General features: G+C 52.2%; 1 protein-coding gene across 4 annotated transcripts in view; it reads right to left on the bottom strand.

Annotated features, from left to right (window-relative positions):
* Positions 1-1175: 1175 nt before the first annotated feature.
* Positions 1176-13424, bottom strand: part of SETDB1 (SET domain bifurcated 1) — a 35230-nt gene continuing 22981 nt past the window's right edge. Inside the window, exons 13-22 of one of the 4 annotated variants that reach the window (XM_025195134.1) lie at positions 12210-12824; positions 11571-11687; positions 11295-11464; positions 9034-9650; positions 8011-8039; positions 6587-6722; positions 5267-5428; positions 4446-4655; positions 3040-3128; positions 1176-2086 (exon numbers count right to left, since the gene is read on the bottom strand). In XM_025195134.1, the coding sequence (XP_025050919.1) occupies positions 1969-2086; positions 3040-3128; positions 4446-4655; positions 5267-5428; positions 6587-6722; positions 8011-8039; positions 9034-9650; positions 11295-11464; positions 11571-11687; positions 12210-12824 (2263 nt within the window). In that variant the 3' untranslated portion in view covers positions 1176-1968. Of the gene's footprint in view, positions 2087-3039; positions 3129-4445; positions 4656-5266; positions 5429-6586; positions 6723-8010; positions 8040-9033; positions 9651-10647; positions 10760-11294; positions 11465-11570; positions 11688-12209; positions 12825-13424 lie in introns of those variants that run through there. The other 3 variants (XR_003092322.1, XM_025195131.1, XM_025195132.1) reach the window with 3 other exon arrangements.

Genomic DNA, 13424 nt, shown 5'->3' with positions numbered 1-13424 from the left:
AGCTTTGCATCTTCCATCTGAGTGTCTGTCCTCAAAGAGGAACCGAAAGGTTTGAACACCAGCCTCTTGCCAGCTGTTGCAAGCCAGGGCTCCAGCACTTCAACCGCACTGGTGGCACGAAGTGGGTGTTTGCTCAAGGAAATGAGCTTGAGCTCAAGCAGGAAATGAGCTTGGGCAGGAAACTTGTTAAGAGTGTGTTTCGAGCCGAGTGGCCACGTGCCTTGTATGCAAGCTGGCCTTGGCTATAGTGAACAATTACCAGTGACGGCTCTCGGTATGGCTTGGATTTTGGCTGCAAACTAAACATCCCCCTGGCAAAAAGCAGGAGAGACTTAGCTCTCTCTGACCTTAGCATGCGAAGTGGAGGAGGCTGATAAAACCCTGGAAGATGTTTGAAATGAAGTAACAAGCGAGGCACCTTCAGTCCCTGGTGTCATTGCTGCCTTGAAAGCCAGAGGGAATTGGTCACCCTTCATCCCCTTGTGAAATACCTGTTATTCCCTGCTGTATAACTATCAGGGCCTCTGGGAGGGGGAGGGTGATAATTGAGCCAGCCCGCCTGGTTCCTACTACCCCCATCAGGCCAGCTGTAATAGGATTTGGGGCTCCACTTTGCTCCTCCAGCTGCTGCATGCTGCTACCTCAGGCCAAGGGCAGCACAGCCTGCAGTGCCAGGGACCTAGTAGCCTTGTGTACTCATAGAACAGGAAAGCCCATGGCAGAAGACTTGAACAAGGTGTGAGGTGCACAGGGCAGAGAGGAGAGGTCTGGGGACAGCCTCTAGCCCGTTAGAAGTCAGCCAGCACTGAGCTAAATGATCACTTTCTGGGCTGATTCAAGCAGGGCCAATATGCCTTGTGCAGGGGGAAAGATTACACCAGACAGCCCGAGGCCCTGCCAGCCTGGCTTCTCTCAGAGTTTACTTCCCTTCTGGAAGAAGCCCATTCTTTCACACCTGCGTGACCACAGGGGCAGGTAAGCTCAAGGGCTCCAGCAAACAGCAAGGCAAGACTGTGGGTGACAACAGAAAGGAGACCGGCTGTCATGAACACATCAGACTCAGTGTGTCGGAGCAAGTGAGAAGCACCTTAAGTTCGCAGTAGCAGGAGGGGGTTTATAAACAGAGGAGTCTTCTACACGCAGGCTTCCAGCCACTCCAGCACCACGCATTGTGCTTTGGTAGAAAAAACCCAGACTTTATTGCTTTATCTTTTTTTTTTTTTTAAAACACTGACAAGATTTTTTTGTGCAGTCTCCAAGAGGAAGGAGCACAGCTGTTGTCTTTTCCCTAAGCCCAAAAGGTCTGACATAAATCCAGTGTTGGTCCAATCTGACTGGGCCTTGGAGCTACCACAGAAGACCCCCCCAGCAGTGTTACCAAAAGCTTCCTTAGACACAGGGATAGAGAAAGAGGGGGAGGGACAGAGAGAAAGCAAATGCTCAAGTTGCCATGAGGAAAGATTTGCCTGTCTCCACCCCAAATGCTTCCCTCTGTCAAAGTGAGTTTAGCATTTAGCTGCTCGGGTTGGGTGGAGGGCTCTATCTGTAGGAACAGACGCTACTCCTGAGGTCAGAGCCTAGTCGTAGCGGTGGCAAAATTGAGGCTGTTTATGGAAGTGTGTGTGTGTGTGTGTGTGTGAAAACGGCGGAGAGAGAGAGAGAGAGAGTGTGTGAGATGCTGGAGTGGTTCTGTCTGCCTCCTACAATGGAGTCTCTTTGAGCCTGGGCTCATGAGCAAAGATCACAGGTGGCATTGCTAGGGCAGCATCTTACCTGTCCTCACCCCTACACCTAGGACTATTGCTAGTCCTTGTAAAGAAACAACAACTCTAAGCCCCTCTGTGACAGGATGCTTAGAAATCCTCCTGGCTCCAGCCTAGAAGGAATACAGTGCTTCCCCCATCAGACAGAAACAGAGAGAAGGACTTGTAGGGGGGGGAGGGGGCATTAATCTGCCTCCTAGCAGGCTCACAGCAACCGGCCTCGGCATCCAATAGCCCCGCAGCAGCACAGAAGCTCCTTGCCCTCCACGCTGCCCACCTCGTAGTTGTAGTCCCATGTCAGCTCCGTGCCAGCTCGTATCCTCCTGAGAAGACAGGGCAAGAGACCGGCATTTCAGCAGCATGTTGAAAGAGATGCCGTACGGCCAAGGTGAGATTAGGGCCATTGAAGGACTGCGTCCCTCCGGCTGACATAGATAGGCACGTGGTTTTGCCCTGCCCTGAGAGATTAGCAGCTCTGGCAGTGCCACCCCTCTTGTGGGGGTGGGAGGGAAGGAGGAGGTGGGGCAGGGAGAAAGAGAAAGAGAGAGTGAGCAGTGTGTGCTTGGAGCAGCAGGTGGGAAGGGAAGGCTTGAAGCTGGCTGCTATGGATAGAAGTGGCTTCCAGCTCTGTTGTGTGCTGCGTTTGCTTATGGGGGAGGTTGAGCTAGAAAGTCCTAATGAAATGAGAACTGGAGGGCAGAAGGCAGCTCTCTCAGTCCTAGGGATGCTAGCAGCGGGGTGATGGCACTGGCAGGGGCTACAGGGTACCCTGCTCGGATCCTCTGCTACCATGGCCTTGGGTCCTTGTGTACTAGGTGGGTAACAGCACGGCCCTGCCTCACAGAGAGGGGATGAAGGAAGGACAGCATGATACTGAGAAGCTGAGGTCACAGGGGCCATGAAGTACCTTGCAGCTGGATTCCCTCCAGACATTTGGCCTCACCACACCCCTGGCAGTGCCCCTAGTGTTGGCACTGCTACTATGGCTTCCCTCAAGAGCCTTATCCTTGTGATCTGTGACTGTAAGCTGGTATAGGCCCCACGGGAGCCTTTCTAAGGGCATCGAGCACCTCTCCACCAGGAGCATGTGCTGGAAAGACAGTGACAGAGCTTGCCCTGACTCCCCATACCCCTGCTACAAGTCCAGGACAGAGTGTCCTGCCTCCTTGGCAAAGCCTTAAACCTCTTGAACCATCAGGAAACTAAAAGCATCCCCCAAACGTGCCCCACAACCCGCACCTATCCTCACAGCTGACCCATATGCGAGCTCACTCACTTGCTGGCGAAGAAGGCGACCCAGGGGAAGCGGAGATCGTGGGTGTCCACAAAGACGTTCTGCACAAACAGGTTAGGGCTACAGCTATGCTGCAGAGAGACCAGAGAAGCCAAGAGGTACAAATTAGAGCCAGACCCCAAGCGAAGCAGACTCAAGCTGGAACCTAAGACCTTGGTTCAGGCAGTGACATTCCAGTTTGTGTCACAGAGGCATCTGCTTCCTCCTTAACTACACGTGTCACAAGGCACAAAGTGAGCAAAAGCAGTGAGGTTTGCTCAAAAGGAACGGTTCTATATTATGTGGCTCACTGGGTTTCCAGAAAGATTTTGGTTCTGAACTGTGAATTTAACCCCTGCTTGATGCCCACCTTTTACCTCTTCACAGGCCTCAAACCAGCTTCACAGACAAGCCTCCATTCATTCCCAACTCAAGAGTTGATTAGATCATTAGCAAACGCTCTTGTCTGGGAAAAAGCAGACAAACCAAAGAAAAAGCTGCAAACACTCTTGTCTGGGAAAGAACATAAAATGGATCATTCTTAACCTTTTTAGACTCCAGACCCCTTTGAAAATCCCAGCTCTTTGCTTTTGCTTGTTTCTCGACTGTGGAAAAAACAAACCAGAACAATTCTTCTGTTGCAAAGAAGTCAGCTAGCAGGATGGTTGTAACCTTCTGGATTTCTACTGGAAGTCTGTGGCTGTCTTGTGAATGATGTGTAGGTGTTCACACACCATGCAGTGTTAACGCTGCATAGCATCCTTAAGAAGGATCTTGCACCATGCCCGAGTGCCCTAGTACCCTTCTTAAGGATCGCTACCTTAAACAGCGTGTTCAAATCCTACCCAGACACAATATAGCCTCTTTTATGGAGGCTTAGAGTGCCAGGTGTTGACAAGACAACGACAGGCAGCTTCTGGACCCCTGCAGTGATGTGTACTAGCAGGAAGAGTAACACTTTCTGAGTAGGGGTGAAGTCTAAGGCAAGGATAAAGGAGAAACCTAGGCCCGTAGCTGATTCTGAGCCATCATAATTATCCGCATACCACACTCTTCCCTCAAAAATCAGCCTCCAAAAATTGAAGGGCGTAGCTTAAGCAGAGAAGCTACTCTTATTTTGCTGGAAGAGAAGCAGGGAGACATTGCTGCAAGATGGCTGCCATTGTGCAGGGTGGGAGAGAAGTTCATCCTTTAGGGTCAGAGCTAGCCTTAACCCTCTCATAGCCACAGCTAGGACCCCCTGCAGTCAGCACTGGGCAGTGACTGGAAATTTTTCTTCTTCATTCCCTGAAGCAAGACGTGTGTCTTATTTGGAGATGTGTAGTATGTTAGAAAATATGGTAACAGGTGAGACGCTGGCTTGAGGCTGTGCTCTATGGATGGCAAGAGCGTAAGAACAGGCAACTCACGTTAAGGTAGCGGCCGAGGTTTCCTTCAAGCTTAGCATCAATGATGTAGCAGGATTCCTCCCCGTCATAGAACTGGCGGGTGGTCCTTCGCACCGGCGCACTCTCACCCTTGTCAGCCGATGCAAGGTTGGTTGACTTTATAGCAATGCCATGTGTTGACTTGAGGGCAAAGCCCCTGGTAGACTTCACTGCCACTTGTCTCTTCACAGGTTTGCTCAGGGGAAAAGGAAAAGGCAGTGGGCGAAAAAAAACAAAAAAGAAACGGGGGGGGGGGGGGGGGGGGGAAACGAACGCTGCTGGATTTGCTCCTGAAAGGGTTCAAGGACCATGACAATGTTCTGTAGGAGGCAGCTGGGGAGAGACAGAACTAGATCGACTTCAAACTCCACCAACAAGCTGCCCTGCTTCCTCTGAATCTCACAAACTCCATGCGAGGATGGACAGGGAGCCCCAAATCCTCCCCTGGGCAGAAACCAGGAGCAAAGCTAGGGGACTAGCACTACTTGAAAACAGTGCCCAGAAGTCTACAGAAGGCAGCTGTTTTTCTTCAGTTTCTGGGTGGGGTGATCGAGGAGGAGCAGTCATTGTGAGATCTCATCTTGCAGGCAGCCTGATTGCATTGTGGGAAGCATTGCGTCTCAAAGCAAAGCCCCCATTGAGAATGGGCTGTGATAAGGAAGGAAACAATGTTTGGCAATACTGAGACCTCCTGCCCACGGCACCACAGATATTTAACTGGTGTCCTCAATGCCTCCCCTACCTGCTTCAGAGCCCCATCTCCACTCACATCAGAGTACCTCCCCCAAAATGCAGCCATGCCTACCGAGGCCAGAAGAGGGGTTCTTTTTATCGTCTTCTTCCTCCGAGCCGGAGGAGATGGTCTGGATGTCATCGCTGTCATTGGCATTGCCTTGTGCTTGTCCCGAGGCTGTCTGCCCATTCTCCCCCTCACTGTCAGTGCTGCTGGAGAGCGTCAATACGTCCTACAAAGACCAGGTGGGGTTAGAGGGGCTGCAAGGGAGGTTGTGGGCCTCTCTCCAAGGAACTGAGTTTTGATGACATCATTTTGCCTTTCTACAGCACCCGTGACTACAGATCAAAGCCCTTTCATGCCTGAAAAGGCTCATGAATGTGCTGGAAAGCCCTGTGAATTCTACATCCAGGGAAACCCAAGGCAGAGGCACCAAGGTTATGATGCTGTTTAACTAAGCAGAAGTCAGTGGCCAAGCCAGGAACCCCTATGTGTACTGACATCCTTATGTCATCTACCGCACTGTTCAGCTTGAGGGCTGGTCTGGACAGGAATTATTTTAGCTTCTCTACCAACAATGCTGCAACTTCCAGGGCAGTACAAGGCAGGTGTTTGAGTCAACTGAACAAGCCCAGCTTATGAACAGAGAACCCCACTTGAAACAGCTGGGGAACTTGGGGAGACCGTTTCATAATCCCCATGATGACATCCATTCTTGCCAACAAAAGAACCCCAAAAGAACTCAGCTGGCTTAGTCAACTTTCACCAGGGCAACAAAGCAGGGAGCTCCGATTTAGAGAGGTGTATCAGTGTACAAGTGTTGGATGGAATCTACTGCATATGCAGAGCTGTGTCGTGGGGCAGCATGGCAGCCTGCACCACTGGCACCAACTATCACCTGGAAAATGGGACAAGGCAAGAGGAGATAACATGGTCACTACAAGGACCCCCCTCCCTGAAGCTGGAAAAGACAAGATGTGGGGCACATGTCCACCTGGTCCCAGAAACTCATGTCCTGCTTAGTGTTGCTGCAGTGTCTCAGACGCCATACATCCTGGAAGAAGGCAGTCTTTATGGTGCCACCCTGCTCTAACTAGTTCAGAGAGCCAGGCCTATTCTTAGGTAGCAGCCTCTGTCCTGAGCGGTGCCTTAACCCCAGCTCTGGCAACTGGTGAACCCCTGGAGATGAGCACTGCACTCCAAATCCATTGCAATCAACCCACCAGTTCCCTCTGCCAAGCTACATCCTTCAACACTAAGGATGCCCACAACTGGAAGCAGGGTAACCCCCCAACAGAACGAACGAGCACCCTCCACTGCCCTGTGGGGAGGACTGCAGGAAGGGGCTGACACTGGCTAATGGAAACTGCCTGGGGATCAGGAGTCTTACGTCAGTGGAGGGCTGCGGGGGGGCCGACTGCCGCCTGCTCTGATGCAGGGTGGTCTTGCTCAGGGGCCTGCGGACACCCTCCAGCTTCGGTGGGCTGGGGTTATAGCCGTACAGCCTGCCTGTCGTCTCGCTCAGCCTAGGGGGTAAGAACAAAGTGGGTCACGCAGGCTGCTTCCTGGCAGGCTTGTTCCTTCTGCCTGAGGGCTGTTTGCAAGCTAGCAGCAATACCCCAATGTCATGTGTAGTTAACTCATGGAACTGACTGCCGCAGGAGGTGGTGGAGGTAGACAGCACAGCCAGAGTCAACAAAGGACTGGATAGATTCATGGCTGGTAGATCTGTTAATGGCTCCTGGACAGAAGGGCTGCAGATGTTTCCTCTAACCCAATAAATGATGGGTGCCTGGGAGGGTGTTGAATAGGGGACAGATCACTCTAGAACAGAGACGCTCAATGTTTTGGCCCCACAGGTCAAATGAGTGGCCCAGAATCCACCTGCAGGCCAGATCAGGTCCAGGGGCCTGGCATCATCCCTCCCTGCCCCCCATGTTGGGATTGGGTCTGAGGGGGCTGCTATCGCCCCGTCTTGCTCTCTATGCACAGGGATTGGGTCGGGGGGGGGGGGGGGGGGGGGGGGGGGGTGGTGAGGCTGGCACTGTTCTCTCCCCACCCCTCTTGTCAGGATTGTGTCCCACCCCCATTGCACTGGGATTGGATTTGGGGTGCGGGGGAGGTTGGCATTGTCCCCTCCCACCAGGATTGGATCCTGGGGGTCAGATGATGCCCCCTCCCACCTCCCCACACCAAGACTGGGCCCTGAGGACTGGCACTGCTCCTGCACAGACTAGCCCTGCATGCTAGGATTGGGAGTCAGATCCAGCGCACCATGCCTGTGGCCCCCTGCAAGTCCCAGCAACGTGGCAGGAGGGGAGCAGTGCCAAATTTCCAGACCCTGTGGGCTAAATGACACAGCACTGTGGACCAGATCTGGCCCCACAAGTCAGAAGTTGAGCTCCAGATATCCATTTTGATGTTCTCTGTGTACACCACCCACTTCTGCCACTGCTGGAAACCATGATACTAGGCTAGATGGATCATGGGTCTGCCCTGGTGTGGCATTGTTTATATTATAGTTCTGCCATGCAGCTGGGGTCCCACTCGTAAGAAGTGCAGGGAAGTCTGTCATGGCCAGTGGGGTTAGTGGCCAATGCAGACCACAGAACTGAACTGGCAAGCACACCAGGGCCTCACCGGTCTCTGGACCTGCTGCTTTTGTTTCTAACATGGCATGTGCTTGAAGGTAGAATACGGAGCTTGCTGGCTAAGCAGGGGCCAGGACCTGGGAGGCACTTGAGAGCTGTAAAGTTCACTCAATGCAAATATTTAAACAAAGGGGGGAGAAAGGAGGGGTGGATGGAAACTCACAGCGGGAACTTGTTTGTTTCTTCTGATTCCTGTAAAACAAAAGGGAAGAGACCATCAGAACCCCCTCTGTGTCAGGCCTCTTTCAGCAAATCCACCCCACAACCACTCCTACAGACTGGATGCCCGAAACAGGCCATCTCCGACCCTGGCTTCCACAGGGTCCAAAATCTCCTGGCCTTCTGGATGGCCCGAATGTGATGGTAGGTCTCAGTGCAGCCCATCCTCGCCCTGCACAGCTGTGGTACGCCCTTTCCCTCATGACCATTCTTTATGGCAGTGGTTCTCCACCTTTTAAAGCTCCAGGCCCCCTTGGAAAGTGACGGATCTTCCTTTTTGCTTGGTTTCTTTTGACAAGCGAGAAGAATAAAGTGATTGTTCTGTGGCAAGAACTCAGACCACAGCAGGGCAGAGTGTTTGGGACATGGGATTTGTCTTAGAAATCTCTGGGTTTATCTTGTGAATCATGTTTGCACAACTAACAGTACCAACATTGTGTGGCACCCTTGAAAGGATCTCAACGGACCCTTGTTGAGAATCACTGCTCAAAGGGCTGAAGTGTTGGAGAGGGCACTATTCCTAAAGTCCTGTTAGTTTCCCCCTTCCTGTATTGGTTATGCCACTTGTATGGCTTCAAGTCCTCCTCCTGCTTGGGTACTTGTGGACTGCTATAGCCCCAGTCACCACTGCTTAGCGAGGGATTTGGGCTGAGGGTTGAAGCCCTTATCTTGGCTGGAGGACTTTTCAAAGGAGTGAATTTGGCAGGAGGAAGCCTGGCCTACAGAGCTGGCCCCAATGGACACTAGCTACAAAGGCTGTAAGGGCTAGTCCCACAGGAGAGCTGAGCACAGCCTTGAAATTCAGAAGTGTGATAGTACAGCAGTACGAGGGACTACAGCAAGACCTGCTGCAGCACTCTGGCCAAAGCAAGTCCCTCCTCTGCTTCAGTTTCCCCATCTGTATGTGGCTACAGGAGGGTACTCCATCTCTCTGGTAGACTGACCCTTCCAAGTGTCTTTTGCTCACCTCCTTCTTCTGTCCCTTCCCTTCTGCATCCAAGCCCCCAAGCCCTGAGGTGGAAGCTCGCTCCCTTTCGCCTGGGGCATCCATCTTGCCGGCCTTTGCCTCCCCAGCCTCGTTCATCTTGAAGGAGGATGCGCTGTCGTTGTCCTGGAAGCTGTCAGTCATACTGTTGGAGTTCAGCCACGAAGCCACTTTGTTCTTGGAGGTCTCTTCGGACACGGGCAGCTTACAGGAGACTGCCACGGCGCTCTCCTCATGACTCACCTGCCGGGCAAGGCCTGAGTCCTTGGAGGCTGTCTCTGAGAGGCCATTCTCCTTCTGTCCTCGGGTCTGGCGGCGAGTGGCATAGCTGCGCCACACCGAGTTGGTGCTGAAGTCCTCGTCCTTGCCAAAGTTGTCATCAGAGCTGTCTTCGTTGGACTCCTCCTGCTCCTCTGAGCCCGTGTTGTCATCATCATCATCCTTCAGGTCCACGCCGCTGCTGTCGGGAGAGCATTTGGCATCGCTCTCATAGCCCTCCTTAAAGTTCTCCACGCTCTCAATGTGGTCCAGGTTGGCAAAGTACTCATCACCCATCTCCAGCCCTTCCTTGTCAGCAAAGTCATCTGTCAGGATTTTCCCTGGGAGCAGAAGGAGGAATAAAAAGAGCAGAGTTGTTTTAAAGGGATATGGGAGTTCTGCACAGGGTTTGCTGCCCTGAGAGCTCAGAGAAGCTGACCCAGGCTGAAAGCACTCTACCACAAACTGGGCTCTCACAAGAAACCATGCCATCCTGAAATCTAAGGCAAGGTGGGACCACATGCCAGCAGGGGGGAAGTGGTTAGTTAGCAGGGCTACCTTGGCCCTTGTTAACCTGGTCTCTGACCAGGAATCGTGCAACCTGCTGACAGGGACTAAAGCTTTTCCATCTAAAGGGTTTCAGCTGCAGTGTTCTCACAAAAAGTGTTGCTTTCCAGGGAACAGCCTGACATTCTCAACAGGATCATCGATTCTCAAAGGCCACCATGGTGCCTCCTTGGAGCTGCAGGATCAAGTGCCTCATATGTCCTGCTCTCCACTGTGGCTGGGATTCCTCCCCCTGTGGGCCTCATCTGCCACATTGCACCTTGTCAGCTAAGAGGCCATGAGAGATGTGGCCCAGCTCAAGGGCAGAGAGACAAGAGTCTTGCAAGACTACAGCCAGGAAACCACAGCATCACTTCCTCCCAATTTCACCACTGACAGGTCACTCAGAGGTGTCACAGAGCCAGCAGGAAGGACCTGACCCCAAGAACTACCTTCCAGACTCAGACAGTTCTCTCAATAGGCCAAGAACAAGTCCATATAGGAGCTATCACTGGGACAAGAGTAAGTACTCTCTCTACTCAAGCAAGCAAGCTAGCATCTCTCCAGTGCCCGACTCCACCACAGCGGACAGCTTCCGTGTTTTACAGTGTCAGCCAACAACACAGCCCTTAGAAGCAAAACAGGAAGCAGATGTGGGCAACTAGATGACATCAGAAGCCCTCATCTCGAAAGCAGACAGCTAGATTTTTGCAGTCCAGGGTCTCCATGTTGCCTCACTGGAAGGAGAAGTGATGGTGAAATCGTAACGTTCTCACAGAGGCTGAACAATACCGTTTAACGTGCCTGGGGAACGTTCAGAGATTCCGATCGGGTTTTCAATGTTATCCACTTCAAAACCACACTTCTGGGACAAGACTAGTGGCTACTGTCAGATTTTAAAACACTAATGTATAAAAAGAAAAAAGGTTGGTTTCATACTTGGAGTGAGAGGAAAGGTCTATTGGGGGATGCTGGATGTGGTCGACAAAGGAGCAGATTCTGAAATCACAACTTCCTAAGCCTCGAGAGCTAGAGAAGCAGGTGGAAAATTGTGGGCATGCCCTCTTTACCCTTCCTCTCCACATCCACTCTGCCACTATGTGAGGCAGGGTTATGGGCTACATGGAACTATAGTTTACCCAGGAAGTGGCCATTCTTATGTCCTCAACGTATGCAATTGGTAGAGCATAGGCTCAGAGACCCGTCTCCAAGAGACTGGTCAGAGCTTTTTCATCTAAAAAGTTTTGACTCCAGTTTTCTCACAAGAAGCATTGTTTTCTAGGGAAAAACCTAACATTTCCAAGAGGATGATCAATTCTGAAAGGCCACCATGGTGGGAAAGAAGCAGGGGGTGGACAATTCTGGACACGCCTTGAGGAATCCTCTTGGGTTAACCATGCACTACTTGAACCAGAGGATTCACAGGACAGGTATCCTACCTGCGTAGATGCAGACAAAAGAGCCCTTAGCAATGTCATCCAGGCAGCGGATCCCCCAGCCTTTGTTCTGTGTCTTGAAGAGCTGGAGCCGAACCTGGAGCCCATGCTGCACCAGGCGGTTGGTGCACATGTTGACGTTGCATTTGCATCTCTTGTTGCACTCATAGACCCTGGAAGTGGGGGAGAGCAGGCTGTTAGCTCTGTAAGCTCTGAAGTCCAGAGTGAGCTGTTCCAAACCACGGAAGTGCCTTTAAGTGCCCAGGCTGTTCTACTCACCCTGTTGGGAGGCATTCGTCCAGCCGCTTGTACTGGTAGCCTGAATTATGATTGATTTGCCCACCAGGAGTGCAGCCTGTCGCTTGGACTGTCAGCTGGTGACAGGCACATTTGGATCTGAAGAAAGAACCCCCCACCCAAGACTGATAAGTTTTGTCAACACAAGGGTTGGGGGGCAAAGGCATTTGGGGCTCTGGGACTGGGTCAGGAGATCAAACTCATAGTAACCAGGTGTGGTTTGGACTCAAGGGTCACCAGTTATCTTGGGAGCAGGCTCCCTACACAGGTTGGCTTACAATGGAGCCTGAGAGCTCACTGCACATGTCCAAAACACTATACCTGGCTTGCCCATCTGCTTTGAATGGATCTTATACATAACTTTAAAAAGGGACCCATCCTAAAGGGAAGATGCCTGTTTGGAGATCCAAATCATCCTCTGAGCTCCAGGTGCACGCAAAATTCATAGATGTTGCACATATTCAAGAGCTTCATCTTAGGGAAGTGTGAGATAAGCAATCCCAGAGCTGGGGGATACAGGGGCCTTGGTGGTAGCCCCTGAAGGGTTCAGAGAGAACTGGGTGCTCTTAATGACTGGGGGAAGCTCTGGGGCTGGAGCAAGCAATAGGACAGGTCACCTACTTGTCCCTGCAGCCATCTTTGCAGTCGCAGCCGACAAGGAACTCCCAGCTGGTATTGATATAGACACCCTTCCCAGGGATGCGCTCCTTGCTGTAAGCCACCTGTGGGGGTGGTGTGCTGTCTATCTCATTGACACAGGACAGGGGCACGTCTTCCTTGCCCTTGGTGATGTCAGCAATGTAGTAGAAAGGCTTGTAGGGCTGGAACTTGCGGTCCACCAGCACGTAAGGGTCCAGGCAAAACATCTCCAGGAAGAGGAAGTCACAGTCTGTCTCAAACAGGTAGCGCTCAATCTCTTGCATGGTGCGGAGGCAGAGCCCACATGGGGTCTTGTACAAGACGTGAAAGCCCATCTTGCGGTTGATGCGGCGCCGGGCCGTCATGCGCCGGAAGTCATAGAGAAGTGGGATGAGCAGAGGGTTCTTGCTGCGGTACTGGTCACTGCGGATGGGGCGGACACGTGACAAGCAGGTGAAGCTGCACACATGGGGCAGGTAGAAGAGCTTCTCCATGGGGGCATGGTACGAGGGCTCGTTGGGCACCCGGTCCATTATGCCATGGAATGATGGTGCCACCCCGCTGATTGGCTGCGACGGAAGAGATGTGCTTGGGAACCTGCCACGGAAGAGATGTCCAGCAGATAAGATTAGACCTAGCAGCCTCCCATGGAGGCCAGCCAGCACCAAGAGTTTCATTCAGCCCAACAAGGGTCTCCTAAGGGAAGCAGCATCAACTGCGTTGGATAAGAGCCAAAATGGCATGGGGATCACTATATGGAGGTCAAGGAGAAAGGGATTTGGTGGTGGGGGTCTGCTACAGACCCCCACACCAAGGGGAAGAACTAGATTTGGGGCTCCTGAGGCAGCTCTCAGAGACCATAAAAACTAGGGAGGCGGTAGTCATGGGGGACCTAAACTACCCAGACATCTGCTGGGAGATGCAGACAGCAAAGTCTCACCGTTCACGCCGGTTCCTATCCTGTGTACAGGACCTCCATCTGACGCAGGAGGTACATGGTCCCACTAGGGGGAATGCCTTGCTGGACCTGGTATTGGCAACGGGGGATTACATGGTAGGAGACCTACAGATCGGTGGTCACCTGGGGGACAGTGATCACCAAATAATAGAATTCTTCATAAGACGTCGAGTGGGTAAGGTAACTAGTAGGGTGAAAGTGCTAGACTTTAGGAAAGCTGATTTCAATGAACTCAGGTG

This window comes from Alligator sinensis, unplaced genomic scaffold, assembly GCF_000455745.1.
Source record: "Alligator sinensis unplaced genomic scaffold, ASM45574v1 scaffold880_1, whole genome shotgun sequence".
In the NCBI taxonomy this organism is placed as follows: domain Eukaryota; kingdom Metazoa; phylum Chordata; order Crocodylia; family Alligatoridae; genus Alligator; species Alligator sinensis.
The sequence above is the reverse complement of the archived record's forward strand: the minus strand, read 5'-3'. Positions and strand labels throughout refer to the sequence as shown.